Source organism: Leopardus geoffroyi, chromosome C2 (assembly GCF_018350155.1).
Source record: "Leopardus geoffroyi isolate Oge1 chromosome C2, O.geoffroyi_Oge1_pat1.0, whole genome shotgun sequence".
Taxonomy (NCBI): Eukaryota; Metazoa; Chordata; class Mammalia; order Carnivora; family Felidae; genus Leopardus; species Leopardus geoffroyi.
Genome location: NC_059333.1, coordinates 98,403,480 through 98,425,881, shown reverse-complemented (window position 1 = coordinate 98,425,881; position 22,402 = coordinate 98,403,480). Strand labels below are relative to the sequence as shown.

The following is a 22,402-nucleotide window of genomic DNA, read 5'->3' as shown; positions in this document are numbered from 1 at the left end:
TGTAGTCAGGGGAACCCAGTCACTATATCAACAAACAGGAAAAAAAGAAGATCCTTTTTGAAGACAATCAAAAGAATATACTTTCATGAAAACATGAAGAAAACAAAGGAGTGGTTTTGAGGGCACTTGTTACATTCTTTCACTAAGCAGCCATGGATGTGGCTAGATGAGACTTAGAAAAAAAAATTTTTTTTAACTTTTTATTTATTTTTGAGAGAGACAGAGACAGAGTGTGAGCAGGGGAGGGGCAGAGAGAGAGAGAGAGGGAGTCACAGAATCTGAAGCAGGCTCCAGGCTCCAAGCTGTCAGCACAGAGCGGGATGAGGAGCTCGAACCCACGGACCGTGAGATCATGACCTGAGCCGAAGTTGGACGCTTAGGTCAGAGCCACCCAGGTGCCCCTAGATGTTGAAGTTAAATGGATTCTATGACAATTTTTTCCCTTCTCTTGAGATGTCTTCAATGCACAGTTCACCTGAACTAATTGCATGAAATTTTAGAAGGAAAGAAAAGAAAGAAAGAACTGTTAGTGTGCAGGAGATAGCTGACAATCCAGGCCCAAACCTCCACAGAACCAATTATTGGTTGTGAGACTAACATTTTATGGGAAACATTTTCAACAAAAAATGTAAATGTAGACGTCAAAGGTGACCATTTCTTTCATTACTGTTCAAATTGAGTACCTTGCCTGACCCAATCTCCATGATGAAGATTATGCTCTAATATATAGCAACATTTGTGATATCCAGAGAGCAGCTCTGCCCAGTTAATAGTCACAGTGGCTTCTTCGTCTTCATGTGCATTAGCGGGACGCTCAAACAGGGAAATCAAGGCCGTCGTGAAAACAATTGCTTGAACCTTGAGAGAGATATTGGAAGGAAAACAAAAATGGGCAGGATCATTGTTGGAAAAAAAAAAATCTATGTTCTTTAAGATTAATAAGGAATAGGTATTGAATTAATGGGAATTTCCTCAATATTATTTAAAGGATGCAGGCAGTCATACTAAAAGACAAAACAACTATAATGTTGGTAAAGCAATTACCAAGGGCAGTTCATTATTTGCTTTTATGATCCACTTGTGATTAAAATCACAAAGAGTGAAAAGCTTTCACAATTAGGAAAGGAAATTGTTCAAATTAGACCACTTCAGAGTTCATGGGCATTCAACAAATAATAATATTTTAGCGGATAGGTGGAATGTGATAGAGGAGTCATTGCATCCAATGTCCGGGTTTTTGTGCTGCCCTCTCTAATGCATCTATCCCTTTGTTAAGTGATGCAGGAAACAAGCACTGCCCAGGGAGCTGGTACAGAGGAGGCTTTTATTTTTTTATTTAAAAAAATTTTTTTTAACGTTTATTTATTTTTGAGACAGAGAGAGACAGAGCATGAACGGGGGAGGGGCAGAGAGAGAGGGAGACACAGAATCGGAAGCAGGCTCCAGGCTCTGAGCCGTCAGCCCAGAGCCCGACACGGGGCTCGAACTCAGGGACTGCGAGATCGTGACCTGAGCTGAAGTCGGACGCTTAACCGACTGAGCCACCCAGGCGCCCCCAGAGGAGGCTTTTAAATGAAAATCAGGATAATTAATTTGAAAGAGTTATAAGAGATAATTTTAGGCATTTAAAATTTGATGTTTATTAAAACTGGGACCTAAGAGATCAAGCATCGTTTGGTGAAAAAAAATTACAATTTCTTTCTAAATAAGGAAAATGAGACTATACATAGACAAGAAAACCACATGAAGACTGTTTTTCATAAGCAAGAAAGGGAACTGTGACCGAATCCTTCTTTTCCACGCCCAGCAGGTGTGGCTTTATAATTTGTAGTGTAGCTCAATTAGGAGGTCACACTCGTTGTATTCTATTTCTATGTTGAGCTACAGTTTGCTGATTAAATCCATAGTGTTCAACTTTCCCTTCCCTCACTTACCTTTCCAGTTATGTCCCCAAAAGAAAGAATCGATTCATTGGCATCAAGGACGTCATACCAATATTCCATACAAATCGGTGTTCCCTTCAGGCCTTGGAGTTTATACTGACAAGGAAATTCTCCTTTGGACAGCAGATCATAGAAACAAATCTCTTTACTCGTAAAAGCCACTGCTATCTAAAGTAACAAATAGAAAATATTTGTTCAAGAAATACAGAAATACAGAAAGTATTTTTTCTGATGAATTTAGTGAAATCAGTGTACAAAGGAGACATGCAACTCTTAGCCCCAAATCAGACACTGTTCCCTTCAGGTCACTAACAGTATTATAGAGGCACAGCATGGCGGCACAAGTGGACTTTCTTCTAACTTTGGACTCTAGCCAAGAAAAAGTTCTTCCCGTTAAAGGCATTTGAACATATTTTCCTCTGTATCTCCACTTCACAAACCTGCCAACCTCATCCATCCATGGGAGACGAGATGATGAATCACAAAGGAAAGACAAAAACAGAGGTCTAGAGCATCACACAGTCATACCAGAAGCTTTACAAATTATGCTTTATAAAGCAGAGTCTTTCACAAAAATCAGTTGATAAAAACTCTGTAAGTAGCCTTCACAAGTTAGATAAAATCCCAAAACTATTTTTAAAAGTGTAAATACATTTGTCGATAAAATTGACCAAACTTCAGCTAAACTAACCCAAGATAAAAAAGAGTGAAAATACACATTACTGAAATCAGAAATAAAGGTGTATTCTGCTATCGACCTGATAAAAATAAAAGGAGATTATAAGAGAATATCATAAACAATGGCATGCCAACAAAGTAGACAACCTAGATGAAATTCCAAATTTCTGAAAACAAAAATAGTACCTAAACTAACTCAAGACCAAATAGAAAATCTCAGCAAACATATCAGTAAAACAACAAAATTGAATTGTAATCAAAAACATTATCACAAAGAAAATCCCAGGCCCAGATGGCTTCAGTAATAAATGCGACCAAACATTTAAAGAATTAACAACAATGTTTCTCAAACTCTTCAAAAAACAAACAAATAAATAAATAAATAAAGTGGAGGCAACTTTTCCAAAATCATTTTATGAAGCCAATACCATCTTAACACCAAACTACACAAAAACATACAAGAAAACTACCTATCAAGAACCCTAATGAATATAGATGCAAAAATTGTCAACTAAACAATAGCAAAGAGAATCCAACAACATATAAAAACCATTACATACCATGACCAACTGATATTTATACCAGAAAGCAAGCCTACTTTAACATACAAATATCAATCAACGTAACACACTCAATTAATAAAATAAAGGACAAAATCTATATGATTCTCTCAATATATCCAAAAAAAGCATTTGACCAATTCTAACACATTTTCATGATAAAAATGCTCAACAAACCAGGAATAGAAGAAAACGTCTTCAACTTGATACAAAGAACCCACAACTGATATCATACTTAAGGGTGGAAAACTGAATGTATTCTCCCTAAGATCAGGAACATGATGAGGATGTTCACTCTCACCACTACTATTCAATAACACACTGCAATTTCCAGAAAGGGAAATTAGACAAGAAAAAGAAATAAAAGCATCCAGTTTGGAAAGGAAGAAGTCAGACTATCTTTGTTAGTAGATGACATAATCGTAAACACAGAAAATCCTAAAGAATAACAGCAACAAAAAATGATCAAAACCAGTAAATGAGTTCAGTGTAGTTGCAGGATATAAGATCATTTTTAAAAATCTATTTTTTTCTATGCACTAGTAATGAACAATCTGAAAATGATACTACCAAAAGCAGTGTTAGGAAAATACAAAGATAAAACATGTGCTGTAAGACAGTATTTGTAAATCATCCATCTGATAAATGTATATATCCAGAATATATAAAGAACTCTCAAAACTCAGTGAAATAAAACCAACAACAAAATGGGCAAAAGATTTGAACAGACATTTCAACAAAGAGGATATACAGGTAGCAAATCAGTATATGAAAATAAGCTCAATATTATTAGTCATTAGGAAAATGTGAATTAAAACCACAATAAGATCAAATACAAACCTATTAAAATGGCCAAAATTAAGCGATAAGAAAACCCTGATCATACCAAATGTTGGTAAGGATATGTTATATCCACATAGTGGAATATTATACAACAATAAAAAGATAAACTGATATATCCAATGACATGCCAAGTTAAAGAAGTCATACCAAAACAAGTATACACTATATGATGTAAATTATATACAAATCTAGAAAATGCTAACTATTGTATGGTGACAGCATATCAGTGGCTACCTGACAAGGGGAGATGGGAGAGGTTGGACAGATTACAAAAGGGCACAAGGACATTTTTGAGCGTGATGATTATGTTCATTATCTTCATTGTACTATTGATTTTTCACAGTAGACAAATGTATTAAAATCTGTCAACTTGGGTATTTTTAGTATGTGCGGTGCATTTTGTATAATTACATCTCAATAAAGCTCTTTGAGGAAAGAAGAAAAAAGCAACCCTCTTTAAACTTCTATGTTGCAAAAGTGCAAAGGAAAGGCTAAGATTTAGTTATCAGTCCTGGAAAGAAGAAACAATGCAACATAATCATTACACAACATAGCAACATAAACATTGCATGATAATAATAGAATGCTGCACACAGATATAAAAGAAAATCTGGGCTTGAACCATCTTGTAATCCATATAGTTAACATTAACACCAGATTCTTAGCAAGAAGAGACTGGATGTGATGATGTCCAGCTACCACTCTAGAGACAGCAAAGACTCTGAAACACAGGTTCTGAAATCAAGCTGCCTCTGTATACAAATCTTACAACATGCATTCTGTGTGACCTGGGGCAAATTCCACAACCTCTCCTTGCCTAGTCTCTCATTCTTAAAGTAGGAACAATGTCCACTTCATGGTGATCTTGAGAAGATTAATAGAGCAGGGTGCATCACGTTGGAAGTTAACGATGATGATGATTCTTTACGTTCAAGGCAGTAGAGCCTACCATTTCCCACTTACAAAAACCCTGGGTTTTTGGAAACATGGAGGATTCTGGCTCTGGCATAATAAATATGCAAGATGATCCTGGAACAGCTTGTCACACCAGAAAACAAAGAAGCTTTCAAAGACTAACACAGTTATAGCAGAAAAGACTCAGAAGCTGACTTGTATTCATTCCAGTGTATAAAGATGGTACAATTTTAAGGATGAGTTAGCAACTCGGTGGACTGAAGCAAATAAAATTGCTTAAACTCATGAGTTTGTGATGATATTGATAACAATAATGACAGTTTTGCTCATTTTTCGTCTTTAGAGGATTTTGAATACTGGCAAATAGAAGTAAAGAATTAGCCATTCATCCTGCCTTTGTTCTATGATTTGTACTACATTATAACTAAATAATTGACAGGTGGAATTTCTTTTTATAGAGGTATTCCAGCTTATAAAGAAAGTAGAAATGATGGAATTAGAATGTCATCATCTTGCAACCCCTAATAAATTGATAGATCAAGGAATAATCAGCTATAACTGTCAACATCCCAAGAAGAGAGAGAACAGGCATTTTGTGCCTCCTGATTGAGGAACACCTATTCCAGAACAAACCATCTTGAAACCGATCAAGGCTTTAGATTTGACTACCAATTTACTGGAAATATGGGGAACAAGGAGACATGTAAAACAACCCCCTCTAAACACAGTCTGCAAAATCCAGACTGAGACACTTTAAAGAACAAACACCAGTTTCTCTTACAAAAACAGAATAGCAATAACAAAACAATGCAATAATAAAGAAGAGGTGGAGAAAAACACATAGATCAAAAGAGACATATCAACAATTCACAATGGTTTGGATCTTACTCAGATTGTGATTCAAATAAACTATCAAATGAGGAATTAACAAACTATTAAAAAATTACAAGAAAAGAAAATGTGTATTTGACTGGATATTTGAGAATATGGAATTATTGTAATTGTTATTAAATGTGATCATGGTATCATGGTTATGCTAAAAAAAGGAGATTTTCTATGAAATATTTACAGATTAAGCAATTGCATGTTTTGGATTTCAAAGAGGGGAGATATAGATCTAACTAGACTGGCTGTGAATTGGAAATGGCCAAGGGTAGATATTGGTTCTTAATACTGTTTGCTCTGGGAATGCAAGCTGGTGCAGCCACTCTGGTAAACACTATGGAGGTTCCTCAAAAAACTAAAAATAGAACTACCTACAACCCAGCAATTGCACTACTAGGCATTTATCCAAGGGATACAGGTACACTGTTTCAAAGGGACACATGCACCCCCATGTTTATAGCAGCACTATCAACAATAGCCAAACTATGGAGAAGAGCCCAAATGTCCATTGGTGGATGACTGGATAAAGATGTGAGATATATATATATATACACACACACACACACACACACACACACACACACACACACACACAATGGAGTATTACTCGGCAATCAAAAAGAATGAAATCTTGCCATTTGCAACTACGCGGATGGAACTGGAGGGTATTATGCTAAGTGAAATTAGTCAGAGAAAGACAAAAATCATATGACTTCACTCATATGAGGACTTTAAGAGACAAAACAGATGAACTTAAGGGAAGGGAAACAAAAATAACATAAAAACAGGGAGGGGGGACAAAACAGAAGAGACTCATAAATATGGAGAACAAACTGAGGGTTACGGGAGGGGTTGTGGGAGGAGGAATGGGATAAATGAGTAAGGGGCACTAAGGCATCTACTCCTGAAATCATTGTTGCACTATATGCTAACTAATTTGGAGGTAAATTTTAAAAAATAAAAAAATAAAACAAATTAAAAAAAATACTGTTATCTCTGCTTGTATGTGCATTTAAAAGTTTTCATAGTAGAGACACCTGGGTAGCTCAGTTGGTTAAGCATCCAACTTCGGCTCAGGTCATGATTTCACAGTCCATGGGTTCATGCCTTGCGTCGGGCTCTGTGCTGACAGCTCAGAGCCTGGAGCCTGCTTCAGATATTGTGTCTTCCTCTCTCTCTGCCCCTCCCCTGCTCATGCTCTGTCTCTCTCTCTCAAAACTGAATAAATGTTAAAAGACTTTTTTTTTAATTTTCATAGTGAAGTTTATCATCTGCTTAATATAAAATACTAAGAATATGGATTCTTTAAGTGATCTTCATCCTTCCCTCACACACTGATTTTCCTTTCAATACATTATCTTGCTCATAGGTTGTTACAATAGGATATTTGTACTGAGTGGGCCTTACCCATCAGAATTAAGAAATTGAACAGTGGTTAAAATCAGATAAGCAGTTCCCTGTGATTGCACTGAGTTGTGCCATGCATTGTAATAACCTCTCAGCGCCTCATATAGACCCATGATTCTACCATAAACTGTGGAGTCAGAAACGTCTTACCAGCCAGTAATGCAGCATGGCCACATTTGGGACAGAGCCAAGAATCTGAGTCACTGTCAGCTGTGTCCTTTAAAGGAGCTGAAGAAAACAGTTTGGGAAATTGAGAAGCTCACTGGCTCTACTCACATTCCCTCCAGATCAGATGAGAGGCACAAAGTGGGACTGAAGCTCTCAGTCCCTGCTGGTGTTATACTTGATATTGATCTGGAGCCCCATCCTATCATTTTTCCCCTTTTACAGGCAATAATTTATTTATAAAGACTTGGTACCTTGTTTATATTTTCCAGAGAAACCATACTTGTCACCCACAGGTGTTTAAGCTTGGTGGCATCTGAAGTGATGGGAAATGTTTCTTGGAGCTTTAAATTCTCTCCCCAGATTCCTAATAAACCTTCTTTACTGATGGTCAGATAATGACTTGAACTTTTCAAGAAAATTACTTTTTGAATGATGTCCTTGTGTTTCGTTGGAAGGAGTTCAAGGTCTTTCCACTGGGGAACCACAGTTGCCTTTGCTCGTTCATCGTTCTCATGAAGTGCTAAGAGCATAAATGAAGTCAACTTGTCCCAGCTAACGAAGCCATCTTGGGCCACATCCACTTTGTCAAAGAACTCCCCATATTCTTCCTTTGTGCCCCAACCAACAGTCTCTGTCATTCTTTGCATAAACTCTTCTCTGGACATGCAAATAGTTTGACATGGTTCTGAGGGCTAGAAATAGGAATGAAAACAAGATGGTAGTGAAAGCATCGTAAGGACTAGGGCATTGTACCATACCACACCCAAATGTGGACCTAATCAGCAAGTCTTCCCAGCTTAAAAAAAAAATTGTCTTTTACTTTATAACTATACTTAAGTTAATTTGGGCTGGGGAGCAAGTAACTGACAGGGCTACAAGCTGACATTCTCAATAACCAATGTCCTTATAACTGGAAAAGGGAGGCAGGAGAGTCAATGATTTGATATCATGATGGAAGCAGCAGTCAGAGTAACGTGGGGCTATGTTCCAAGGAAGGCAAGCACCTCCAGCAGCAGGAAAAGGTGAAACAGAGTTTCCATTAGAGACTCCAGAAGGAAGACAATTCTGACACATCCTGATTTTAGCCGTGTCGAACCCACTTTGGACTTCTGACCTCCAAAGTAAGATAATAAACTTGTGGCTTAAGCCACTATGTTTGTGCTAATTTGTTATAACATCAGTAGGAAACTAGTATAGTGGTTGACAGAAGATAGATGAACAGAGTTTAGCACAGCCAGTGAAATTATACCACAGTGAAACTTTAATCCGTAAGCAAGCAGTCCACTTTGGTAAATACACCATTACAGTGAAATTACAAGTACACCATTACAGTAAAAGCACATATGTTTGATTTTTATGATGAGTGGCATTTATGCTCTATAAAGTCTTTGCAAATACTAAATTAGCAGCTACTGAACCATAGTTCAGAGACGAAATACAGAGTTATGTTTCTATGACCCTTTGGTCACAATATTTTCATCACTTGATCAATTCATAATTTGTTTTGTGTGTTTCTGTTGAAAGACACTTAACTTAGCATATTAAGTTAACTTATTAATATTTAATTCATGACCAATAGAACAAAGTTTATCTAACACCTGTATTTTCTCCATAAGGCACATCACAGCCTTCTTAATGTTTATTTTTGAGAGAGAGAACATGAGCTGAGAGGGGTAGAGAGAGAGAGAGAAGGAGACATAGAATCCAAAGCAGGCTCCAGGCTCAGCTGTCTGCACAGAGCCCGACACGGGGCTCAAACCCACAAACTGCAAGATTATGACCTGAGCCAAAGTCAGATGCTTAACAGACTGAGCCACCCAGGTGACCCCACATCATAGCCTTCTTGTACTTAGGAACACTAATCAGAACCTTACCACCACACTTGGGGACCATTTTAAACAGTGAAATAACCAACAAAAACAAAAAATGCAAAATGAACTTGGTATTAGTAGACCTCAAGTAGGACGCTTGTTTGTAGTGCGAGTGCTAGAATAAAAAGGTAGAGTGTTATGTTGTTTGACCTCATCCTGGAATACGAACATTGGAGGCAGAAACCTTTTGCCACTCTGTACATGTCTGTGAATGACTATGAAAGTGTTTTCAGGATTCATTTTTGGGGTTACAAATACATTTTAGTAAGTAGGCAAACTCACAAATACAAAATCTGTGAATAAAGAGAATAATACTATATCATTATTATTATTATTATTATTATTATTATTATTTGAAGTAATAATATTTCAAATAAGTATATATTTTACTATTTAATAGGTTGTTTAGTTTGGTGAGATTCATGATGAGAAATCTACTTTTCCTACTACCTTGGAGCCAAAGAGTCAGGATTGATAGTAAGCTCTGGGAGGAAGCATATTGTAGAGCAAGTCAAGTAATTGCAGATTTAACCCTAATTCCACCAGTAATTGTAGGAACTGCTGGAAAGTTACTTCAGTGCTGAGGCTTACTCTCCCCATCTGTAGGGTGGATATGGCAATATCAGTTACAATAAAATTGTTTTTAAAATTAATTGATATATCAATACATGTAGAAAAAGCATTTGACAAAATTCAATGGCCATTCATGATAAAAACTCTTGGTAAACAAAGAATAGAGGGGAACTTCCTCAACTTACTAAAGAATATCTGCAAAAAAAAAAAAAAATGGACATCTGACATCACACTCAATGGTGAGAAACTGGAAGCTTTCCTACTAAGATCTGGTACAAGATATCTCACAATTGCTTTTTAACATCATAATGAAAGTTCTAGCTAAGGCAATAAGACAAGAAAAGGAAATAAAAGGTTTAAAGATTAGAAAAGAATCAATAAAATTATCTTTGTTCACAGATGACATAATCATCTATGTAGAAAACCTGAAAGAACCAACAAATAAACTCCTGGAACTAATAAGCCATTACAGAAAGACTGCAGGATACAAGGAAAATATATAAAAGTCAATTGCTTTGCTATATACCAACAACGAATAAGTGGAATTTGAAATTAAAAACACAATACCATTTATATCAGTAACCAGAAAAATGAAATGAATATAAATCTAACAAAATATGTATAAGACCTAAACAAGGTAAACTACAAATCTCCAATCAATGAAATCAAGAAGAAATAAATAAATGGAGATATTCCAAGATCCAAGATAGGAAGATTCAATATTGTTATGATCTCAATTATTCCAAAAATAATCTATAGATTCTTTGCAATTCCAATCAAACCCCAGAAAATTATTTTGTGGATATCAACCACCTGATTCTAAAGTTTATATGGAGAAGCCAAATACCCAGATGAGCTAACACAATGTTAAAGGACAAGAACAAAGTTGGAGGACTAACCTACCTGGCTTCAAGACTTACTATAAAGCTACAGTAAGTACCAAAATAGTGTGTTATTGGCATACGAACAGATAAAAAGATCAATGGAACAGAGAGCTCAGAAATAGACCCATATAAATTTAGTCAATAGATCTTTGAAAAAGGTCCAAGGCAATACAATAGAGAAAAGATAATACTTATAACAAGTGGTGCTGGAATAACCAGACATCCACATGATTAAAAACGAATCTAGACACAGACCTTACACCCTTCAGAAAAATTAACTCAAAATGGATTGCAGACCTAAATGTAAGACACAAAACTATAAAACTCTAGAAGATAACATAGAAATAAAGTTATATGACCTTCAGTTTGGAGATGACTTTTTAGATGCAACACCAAAGGCATAATCCATGAAAGAAAGAATTCATAGACTTCATTAAAATTAAAAACTTCTGCTCTGTGAAATACAATGTGAAAAGAATGAGAAGAAAAGCCATAGACTTGGAGAAAATATTTTCAAAAGATATATCTGATAGAGAACTCATGCAAAATATGTCTTAAAAATTCTTAAAATTTAACAATAAGAAAACAACCCAACTTAAAAATGGGCCAAAAACCTTACTGAATTCTTCACAAAAGAAGATATGCAGATACAGATGGCAAATAAGCATATGAAAAGAATATCCTATGTCATCAGGGAAATGAAAATTAAAACAGCAAGGTATCACTACACACGCTATTCGAATGGCCAAAATCTGGAACACTGAAGCAGCAAATGCTGGCAAGGATATAGAACAGGAACTCTCATACATTTCTGATGGGAATGTAACATCAGACAGACACTTTGGAAGATAGTTCAGTGGTTTCTTACCAAGCTGAACACATTCTTATTATATGATCTAGCAATCACACTCCTTGGTCTTAACGCAAATGAACTGAAAATTATGTCCACACAAAAAACTGCACAGATGTTTATAGTAGCTTTATTCATGATTGCCAATATTTGGAAGCAACCCAGTTGATGTCCTTCAATGGGTGAATGGATAAATAAACTGAGGCATGTCTGGAGAATAGAATATTATTCAGCGCTAAAAAGAGATGAGCTATCACGTCATGAAAAGACCTGGAAATGCATAGTACTAAATGAGAAAAGCCACTCTGAAAAAGGTTACATATTGTATGATTCCCAATACATCAAATTCTGGAAAAAACAAAACTGTAGAGACAGTAAAAAAATCAGCGGTTGCCAGGGGTTGGAGGAGTGGGGGAGGGAAGAATGGGCAGAACATAGAGGATTTTCAGGGCAGTGAAACTACTCTGAATGATACCATAATGGTGGATATACATCATTATGCATTTGTCCAAACCCCACAGAATATACAACACCGAGAGTGAATGCTAATGTAAACTGTGGACTTTGGATGATTATGATAGGTCAATGTAGATTCATCAACTGTAACAAATGTACCACTCTGGTTGGGGATGTTGATAATGGGGGAGGCTATGCATGTTTCAGGGTAGGGAGTATATAGGTAATCTCTGTACCCTCCCCTTAATTTTGTTGTTAGCCTAAAACTACTCTAAAAATATGACATCTTAATAAAAAAAAATCAAGTGAGGTATCATGTGAGCAAAAACTAAGTAGTCAAGTGTTTAATAGACTTTGGTCTAGGCTTTTAACTTAATTAAATTAACTTTCTGAGAAATAATTGGTATACATCCCTTTAAACTACTCAGAAGTCCATCATTCTTTTGTTTGTTAAATTATTTTTAGCCCCAAACATTTAGAGAGATGGAAAATTTTCAGTGACCCAGATTTTAAGTGTGGAGAAAGAAATCTGATCCTAAAACCACTCCATTTGAGCCAAGACTGCAAACTGTTTCTGAAAGCTAAGTCAATGTTGATCAAAAGTTTTATTTTAAACTGTTCTATAATGACATCAATCAGCTGCATATTTATGTTATTATATTATGTTATGTTTAAAACATTTTAAAGCTGAATCTCAGAGTATTTTCTTCCTATGAGTTAGTGATTTATTTTTATTTCTAAGAACAGGAAACTGTTTTGATTGATAAATACCAAAATGAGTCTTTTTTATATTCTAAAATATGGAATTACAACTAGACCATAAACAAGACAACAAACTTTCTTCCCCGAAGTAACATACACAATAAACTTTATAATTTTCTACACATTGATAATGTCACTCTGCACTGGGAGATTTGAGGAATACTCCCAATCTATGAAGTTTGACAGAAAAGAGCAACTATATAATATACCTGAAGCTCTACTATTGATTGTTTAGTGATTTAAGTTTGAAAATAAAACCAGTTTTTGCCATACCTTTGCTTAAAATTTAGGAATTTGCTTTTATTGGGGCACCTGTGTGTCTCAGTCTGTTAAGTGTCTGACTTTGGCTCAGGTCATAATCTCACAGTTCATGGGTTCAAGCCCCACGTTGGGCTCTGTGCTGACAGTTCAGAGCCTGGAACCTGCTTTGGATTCTGTGTCTCCTCTCTCTTTGTCCCTCTCCCACTTGTGCTCTGTCTCTCTCTCTCTCAAAAATAAAAAAATAAACATTAAAATTTTTTAAATTAAAAAAAAAGAAAAAAACGAATTTGCTATTAAAAATTCCCAACTTGTTTCAAGAAGCATTATGCCTTGATCAGTATGTGGTTTATGTTTATTGATTCTATTATACGCCAGCTTTAATAAATGTACAAGAAAGTATGTGATCTTTTATATAAACTTAAAGGCACATATGCATTAACTTCAACCTCACAGTTAATTTTCATTTTATCAGTGGCTCCCACTTATCTTCTGGTACTAGAATTAATTCACTCATTCCATTATATTATACTCATCGCACACTGTGGTAGGGAGAGTGTAGGTGTGCAATTGGAGGTCTAAGCCTTAGCTTCAGTTACTGTACCTCTAAATAGGGACAATAAGGGGTGCCTGGGTGGCTCAGTCGTTTGAGTGACTGACTCTTGATTTCAGCTCAGGTCATGATCTTATGGGTGTGTGGGAATGAGGCCTGTGTCTGGCTCTGTGCTGACAGAGTGGAGCCTGCTTGAGATTCTCTCTCTCTCTCTCTCTATCTCTCTCTCTGCCCCTCCCCCCCACTCATACACATGCACACACGTGTGCTCTCAAATAAATAAACATTTAAAAGTAAATAAATAGAGATAATAATAACTGTTAGGGCGGTTACCAGGCTTAGCTGATATTTTATGTGGACCACATGGGATAATTTAATGTGAGTACAACACATTTATACCCAAGAAATGTTAATTCCCTGCTAAATAGTTTAAAGAACAGAAGGACTTCATACCAGCAATGAGTCTTCTCTAAGGATTTAGCTAAATTCATTTGTTGATGTGTGTGTGTGTGTGTGTGTGTGTGTGTGTGTGTAAGGATTTGGAGGTGTACATAATTACTAATTTTAGTAAACTGATCCTATCTATCAGGAGGGGCTAGTTTCTAATTAGCTTCTAAGAGACTTCTCAGCGGGCCCGAAGATTATGTGAAGGAGACTCTACTAACAGGATTATGCGAAGTTCTCAGTTTCTGTGACCATTGCCATCGGGGTAGCAGATGCTAGTTTGGGGCTTAATACGAAATAGCAACTGTATACACTGTGTCAGTTGGTCTTCCTCAAATACAAAACTGTTCCAAGTGAGCCCAGTGAAAGTAAAGTTTACCTACCTGTTTCCAGAGCCCAAGACCATTTCATGCATACAAGACCAACATCTTGTCATTGTGACTCACTGTAGCCTGTACCTCGTCATGAGCCATTTCAACTGCTACTTTATGAACTTTAGGTGAGCCAGAGGTTCCTATCCTGGACTTCATGGCAGAAGGTAACTCCACAGGAAGAAAGATAAAATAATCCTTCAATCTAAAAGTGAGCTTCCATATACCATGATTTGATTGCTATAAACTCTCAATCTGTATTAGATTCAGTACTCAGTGGCAAAATAACATATCTTTGAGTCATTTTGGGGAAAAAATACATGTATATAAGCATACACATATATCTAAATTAATACTAATTTAGTTAACATCTGAATATTATGCTTGAATTCACTACCTAAAATTTGTGGGCCCACAAGTCAGTCATAACATCTCTCAGGGTTTGTATGAAGGTCCAATAAGATAATCTGCACATAGGCCTTCTTTACATTAAATAATTTTATTACAACTTTAAGTTATTATTGTTGAAGACACATCCACATCAACCTAAATTCACAAGCATATATTTAGTATAGCTAGGGAGATATAAAGAATTTAGGAAATTTGATTTCATTATAAAACATACAGCCTAAAATAATTAACTGTCAGTCCCTTCAGTTGAAAATTTAATTTGGCTTTAGTAAAAAGTATGGCTTTAATAAAACCTTCTTCCGGTAGACATTTGTTCCAATTTGAATATAGACTTTCCAAACAAAAACTCCTAACAGATTTTGAAAGTATACCCTTTCACTTCTATTTTTTTCTGGGGTGGGGGAGAGGAGAGAGAAGCTGAGAGAGGGAGAGAAGAGAATCCCAAGCAGGCCTCGCACTGTCAGTGCACAGAGCCCAACGAGGGGCTCGATCTCACCAACTGCGAGATCATAACCTGAGCCAAAAGCAAGAGTTGGATGTTTAGCCAACTGAGCCACCCAGGCACCCCATCTGTCTGGTTCTTTTTGAGGTAAAAAATTAATACCCCCGTATTTTTGAAACTTCTCTTATAATAAACGTGAAAAATGTCTGCTCTATTAGAAAACATATTCTCATTCAGCTCTTCTAAGATAATGCTTGTAAATTTATTTCGCTATGTCTATGTAACTATTGAGCAATTAAAAAAAAAAAAAAAAACAACAACCCAGTATTGCTTCCAACTTTTCTTGCAAAAAAGCTAACATACTCAGGATGTCTGCTTGATTATCTCAGTGGGCACAACTTTAGACATTTAGAAAATCTTCCTGTCTGCCTGAAAACCTTTCAAAGAATATTCGAAAAATCCTTTCCTTTTGCCTAGAAAGCATTTTCTGCAGATACGCTCAGTTCTCATAAGCTATTCTTATAAAAAAAAAAAAAGAAAAAAAAAAAGAAGCACAAACTCTGTAAAACTTCCTCCAGCCTTTGAGATTTGTAAGATTTGGATTTCACTATAACTTATGTCAAAACTAAGCACTAAAACCTAAGTGCAAACCTCCAAAAATATACCCTTTGTAAGAAACTTGACAGCCTTTCTTTAAATTAAGAAGCGATCATGTGCTTTCAATTAGTAATGTGTAAGTGTGCCAATACATTTGTAAAATTATTTTTTTTGCACAAAATAGTTCATGTTTACTATAGAAAATAGAAAATATAAATAACCCCAAAATTAAAATCCTCCATAATGCCATCAACGTCTCAGATTTTCTTCTGGGCAGAAATAGAAATACCTGTGTATTATTTCTGAAATGGTGTCATGATATATGTATCTTTGTGTGCTGCTTTTCCATGTTACAGCATATCATGAAGGTTGCCTTGTGCAATATAGGTTGGTCTTTACCATCATTTTTAACAGCTGCACAATATTCTATGGAGAAGATATACAATTTATGGCCCCACAGTAGTAAAAATTTCAATTGTTACCAATGCTTTGTTGTTTTATATAAACAGTCCTGCAATAAACATCCCAACACATATGTCTTTGCTTATTTGTCCAATTATTTCCTGAGGGAAATTTCCTGGAAACATAATTGCTGGGTCAGAATTTAAATATTCTTAAAGCATTTGATATATCTTGCCAAATCCTTCTCCAAAAAGTTGAACAAATTTACATTTCCATCAGTAAAGTATGAGATTGTCTATACCCAAAACCCCCACTGAGCTCATTCCTCTTAAGACTCACCAATTGGCTGCTGAAAAAAAAGTTCTAATAAGCCTAAACGTTCACATACTTGCTGGCAAAACAAAGCAATACATTTTTAAAGCAGACGCTTCCTTCTTTTAAAGTCTGCCAACTTTTAGAAATGCTATTTATATTTATTTTTTCCTTAACTTTTTCCCGTAGCAATATTTTTTAATGAAATAGGGAAAGAAATTTTTTCCTCTTTTTTTCCCTGCTCTGTAAATAAGGATTTGCCCAAGGTAAGAAAACAAGTGCCAGTTAAAAACTATGGAGAGACTGACAATCCAATTTCCTCAGAAATCTAGGTATTTTCTCCCATGTCAAAGCTAGCAGTGGGTTAACATGTCACTGACCCAAAGTTCACTGCCACCGTTCACTGGTGAGTAATGAATCCTGTGAATTAATGCCAAAATGTGAGTTGGCATGGGGCGCCTGGGTAGCTCGGTCGGTTAAGTGTCCGACTTCGGCTCAGGTCATGATCTCACGGTCCGTGTGTTCGAGCCCCGCGTTGGGCTCTGTGCTGACAGCTCAGAGCCTGGAGCCTGCTTCAGATTCTGTGTCTCCCTCCTCTCTCTGCCCCTCCCCTGTTCATGCTCTGTCTCTCTCTGTCTCAAAAATAAATAAACGTTAAAAAAAATTAAAAACAAAAACAAAATGTGAGTTGGCTTAGGCGGATATTTCCACCCCCCCATCCATCCATCCATCCACTGATCTAGTCATTAATAAATATATATTGAACTTGTACATCAGACAAAGTAGCATGGGGTAGGTTTATGTATTCATTCATATTCATATTCAACAGATAATTATCAAGCAACTGCTCCACGCCAAAGACTATTTGAAGCATTTGGTATCAGCTTTGAACAAGACAACAAGATGTATGCTCTCCAAACTGAATTTAGCATTTATGCATGTTGAAAATATTCTATAGACCAGAAACCTTTCCTTAGTTTGAAAGCTTTTTATTTTTTTTTACTTCCTATCATTAAAATTCTGCAATGCTTTTTTTTTTCTCTACATGAAAAATAGTTTCTAATACGGTTTCAGAGTCTCATTTTCTCCAGAACCTGCTAGTTTTATCAAGCATTTCACCCAAAATACTATTTCTTCTTGTCAAATATTTGGCATGATTTGGGGGTAATGTTCCATGACAGCTGAATGAGTGTGCACTACCAAAATGCATTCTTTCCTCCATCTCTATAATTAAATTTAAAATTAACATGCTGCTGTCTCATGCTGCATTCTGTTGCACTTGCCTCAATTTCCCTTGGTTACGAAGCCTATTGGTTATGAATATGTATTAGCGTTTGCTGTCAACCTTGTGAACATCTTCTGGAGCAGAAGATTAGATATGCTATTTCAAAACAGATGCATCAGTTTAAATCATCGTCTGCTATGTTCACCTACCAACTTTCGTGAGAGACCGAACAGCACAACAGGAGACACTAGTCTGCCAGCCAAGGTTCATATTGCCTTTTTTTTTTTTTTTTTTGGCTTGCTTCAATGAATTTTAATTTTAATTTTCATTTACAGGATGATATCAACGATTCGAGGGCTCACGAGTCTGGACAGAATTAAAATTTTGTGACTAACAAAGACACAGGTAAATGGATGCCTGAAAGTACCAACTACTTCTGCCCACTTCATATCCTCCTTCCAGAAAACTAACCTCCCAACCTGCATTTACCTGCCTGCGTGATGCCCTTCCCTCAGATTGTGGCTTTGACTTTCCTTCCTCCAAGAAACCTTCCAGGAGGCCCTTCCCCAATGTGAGCCATATGCTCTCCCAGTTCTGTTCTTTCCTCAGAGCACGGAGTGATTACAGAGCAACTGCAAGTTTACTTGTTGGCATATACCCTTCTGTGAAGGAAGGTCAGGGTCTAAGTGCTTTTCAAATCCCCCAGGGCAGACATTCAATAAATACCTGTTGCAAGAATGAGATAATGGATGAAAATATTTTTACCGTTCTCTTCCATATTGCAGAAGAGATGCTCATCTGTTTTACCAGTAACAGCAAATTTCAGAAGGAGATCATAGTAATAAACAATGGTCAAGTTATAGGAAAATACTGTGTAAAATAATGTTGGAAAATTCGAAACAACTCTAAACGAAGTTTAGGGTTGTCCACCATGAGAAAAGGGACGGAAACGGATATCAGAAGACACTGAGCAATGTTCTGGCTTTGCCCACAAGTCAAATGGAGCTGGACAAAAACAAATCCCTTTGTTTTAGATTTTTGTTTCCTCTCATGTAAAATGAAGGCAATAAAATAGGTCTCCACAGTCTGTCTGTTAATGCTAAAACTCAGGGAAAGGAAGCTGGTGGAGAAACATTACTTAGTAGAAGCTCGAAGTATTTATAAAAGGTGTCACTTTTAAATTCAGCATTGCTTAAATTCAGTGTTGTTAGACACACATTTAGGAGAGTACCATGGAATTTTTAGGTTATTAGATATGCTGACATTTTAATGACATTTATCTTTGCTCTGAATTACGATATAGATAAGGTGCCCACAAGTCATCTGCTATGCTTGTCCTGCTACAAGTAAGATTCTATTTTTCCATGATTGAGACCTCAATACATATTGAAACACACACATTTTTCATTTTAGAATACGATTTGCACGGTTCTGCAATTTTCCTTTTTCCATTGAACAGTAAATCCTGACAATTTCATATGCTTGCCTTATTCTTTTTAATAGCTGAGTAGTAGGAGTATACTGTAATTTCCTTATCTATTCATTTATTGACAAATATTTGGGCCATTTTAAATAGTCCATCTTACTGACAATATTAAAATGAATTACAATGAATATTCTTGTACATAGATTTTTTTTTATGTACGTCATAATTCATTTAGGATAGCTGACAGAATTGGAATTGCTCATTCAAAAAGTACACATTGGATACATTTTACATTTGATATGTTCTGGAAAACGGCCTACCAAAAAAGCTTTGACAATTCAGTCTTAATAATAGTACCCATTTCCCTGATTCTTTGCCAACAATATATATTGGGAATCTTTGCCAAGCTGATGAATGAAAAAAGATGTCTTCTTTTTTTATTTGCATTTCAAATCAAATTCCTAATGAATTTGAATATCTTTTCACATGATTAGGAGCTATTTGTGTGGCATTTTGTCCTTGAATGCATAAAATATGTAGACATAGTTATGAAGAATAGAACTATATGTGATATGGGGATGTGCATTTATGGGCAGAAATGAATAAAAAATACATTGGAAAGATGCAATGCAAGAGTAGTTGGGGCAGAGCAGTGGCTGAGGGTGGGCCATGGTAAGAGGGCAATTTCATGTGTGACTCAACTTTTTACAATGAGAATAATGTTTTCCTCCTACCTTTGTTTTAATAATAAAGGGACTGTTAAATAGGAATCATAAAAATGAATGAAATTGTATTTCACTGGCTATACTCTCTTTTTCTGTTTGCTTCTCTCCTTTCAACTTCCAGGAAATAACCTTGCTTCTTTGTTTATTGTATCCACTCCAGTTTCTCTACCTCCTTGAAAAATTTCCCTAAGATCTGTCTTAGACACTCTGCTCTCTTCTCCAGATATCTCATCTGCATCCATAGTGTCCACCCTCTGGGATCTATTGATGTCGCACTGACTTCTCTCTGCCTGCCTGATCCTTCTACTTGGTTTTAAATAACAGCATTGTACTTAGTCAGGGCATATGCAATTAAAACAACAAAAAGAACAGACAGAAAGCTACAAAAAGAGGTGAACAGAAACCTGGGAAGGTGATAACCCAGCCTTGATGGTGAGAGACTTTCTTGAGAGGGAAGTATGTAAATATGAAGTATGAGTATGAGTTTGCTGGGAAATTGTGGGGGAGGGGGCAGGAATATTCCAAGCTGACACCAGCATTTGATAGGCCCTAAAATAGCACTACTGTTAAATCATTCAAATAACTAAAATATGACCAGCATGACTTAAATAATTTGGGTAATGTTACAGTGCTGGATAATTTTGTGACTGATATGTTGGAACCATAAATCTAAACTAACTACCTGTGGGGAGGTGGAAAGGGATTGGATGAGGAGATAAGGATTCCCCTGAAAGGAATAGATGTCACATATTCTTTACCATCCCAGGGAAGGAATGTAGAGAAATAGGTCTAAGACTAGAGTGAAGGAAAATATTTTCTGGCCTCCAGGCTCTATTTTCTGAAGAAAAATATTTTCTTCAACCTCCGGGTAGGTTTACAGAAAGAGTAACCTCTTTGCCATATAAATGTAACCAGAAACGAGGAAATGGAACAAATTAGTAGGATACCATGAGAAGGGTCCAAAACAGCATTGCCCAATAGGACTGTCTTCAATGATAAAAACATTCCATAAACTTAATTATCCAATATGATAGCTATTAACCACTTGTGGCTACTGAGTACTTTAAATATGGCTGGTGCTTGTGAAGAACTGAACCTTTCATTTTATTAAATTCTTCTTTTTTTAGTTTTCACTTTAATTTAAATAACCACCTGGGGCTCACGGCCACCATATTGGACAACGCAGGTCTGGAGCAATGTGGCAACCTGGCCTCAGAAGTGTTGAGAGAATTAGAGAAGAACATGTGCACACGTGGAAGGGGAAGGAGTAGAGGAAAACAGTGCCCCTGGTAGTCCTCAGCAGAGAATGTCAGTGCCCAGAGAGTCCAGATTTAATGGGGGTCATATATCCATGAAATGGTGGTAAGACACAATGAGGGAGGAAAAGACCCTGAGGTGCTTGTGGAAGTGTGAAGCAGAGCCTTGGGAAAAAGTTGGAAATCACCAAGGGACAATCCAGAGACTTCCTGGGGTGGTAGGTTGTGTTATCACTGAGTGTAATATACTTGGTAATGAATGACAAATGTGCAGTAATGGCACACATTATAGTTCTTCGGTTGCCTGCTTTATTTTTCTTTTTTAATTCTCAAGAAAATTGAAAAAGTAGGCCATGCCCTTGGTCTACAGGTCTGGCTAAGTTGATGCACCACAAATGAATAGCAACAGGCACTGTACTGTTTTTCTCTCACCTTTATAACAAGTTTCTTGGTTGCCTTCTCTGCTCCAATCCTGGCCAAAGCTCAAGGTTAAAATATTTGTTCACCTAAAGCATTCTTCACCACCCTCTCTGACCCGGATCAATTTTTATAAGCACCTGCTCCAAAAGCACACAGAGAAATGGGAAAGGGCATGAAGCTGTTAGAACTCATCACAAAATTCGGCACAAAGTCAGCAGCGTTTAAGAAGGCCGATTTTTCATGTGTGTTGACAAACAACTTTACTTGCTTTTGTTTTGGTGATGACATTGTTTGCTAGCCTCAACCACGAATTCTAGCAAGTCAAACAAAACCTCCAAAGAATGTCAGTCATTTCCAATTGTACCAGCTGCAGTGGTGTGGATCTGCTTTGTGTTATTATTACCTTAATGTTGGGTGAGCGGTAGGGGAGACCCCCCTGAGCTTCACTGATTTCCTGCTGCCACCAAAAATGGGTTTTTTGATTCCACTAAGAGAGTTGAGGTAAGAAATGCTCTGACCTACTGCCTTTGTTTAGCAGGTCATGAATTGACTGAGGCTGCTGAATGTACAACGTACTATATAACAGAGTTCTAGATAAAGCTTTACCTGTTTACCTTCTCATAAGCCTCCATTGAGATGCCCTTATTTTATTTATTTATTTTTTTAATTTTATTTTATGTTTATTTATTTTTGAGAGAGATAGAGAGAGAGACAGAGTGTGAGCAGGTGAGGGGCAGAGAGAGAGACACACACACACACACAGAA

General features: G+C 36.5%; 1 protein-coding gene across 1 annotated transcript in view; it reads right to left on the bottom strand.

Moving 5' to 3' along the window:
* Window positions 1-22,402, bottom strand: part of WDR49 (WD repeat domain 49) — a 140,217-nt gene that overhangs the window by 111,217 nt on the left and 6,598 nt on the right. The window contains exons 2-4 of the mRNA XM_045503057.1: window positions 7,651-8,091; window positions 1,935-2,111; window positions 684-858 (exon numbers count right to left, since the gene is read on the bottom strand). Of these exons, the coding sequence (XP_045359013.1) occupies window positions 684-858; window positions 1,935-2,111; window positions 7,651-8,091 (793 nt within the window). The remainder of the gene's footprint in view (window positions 1-683; window positions 859-1,934; window positions 2,112-7,650; window positions 8,092-22,402) is intronic.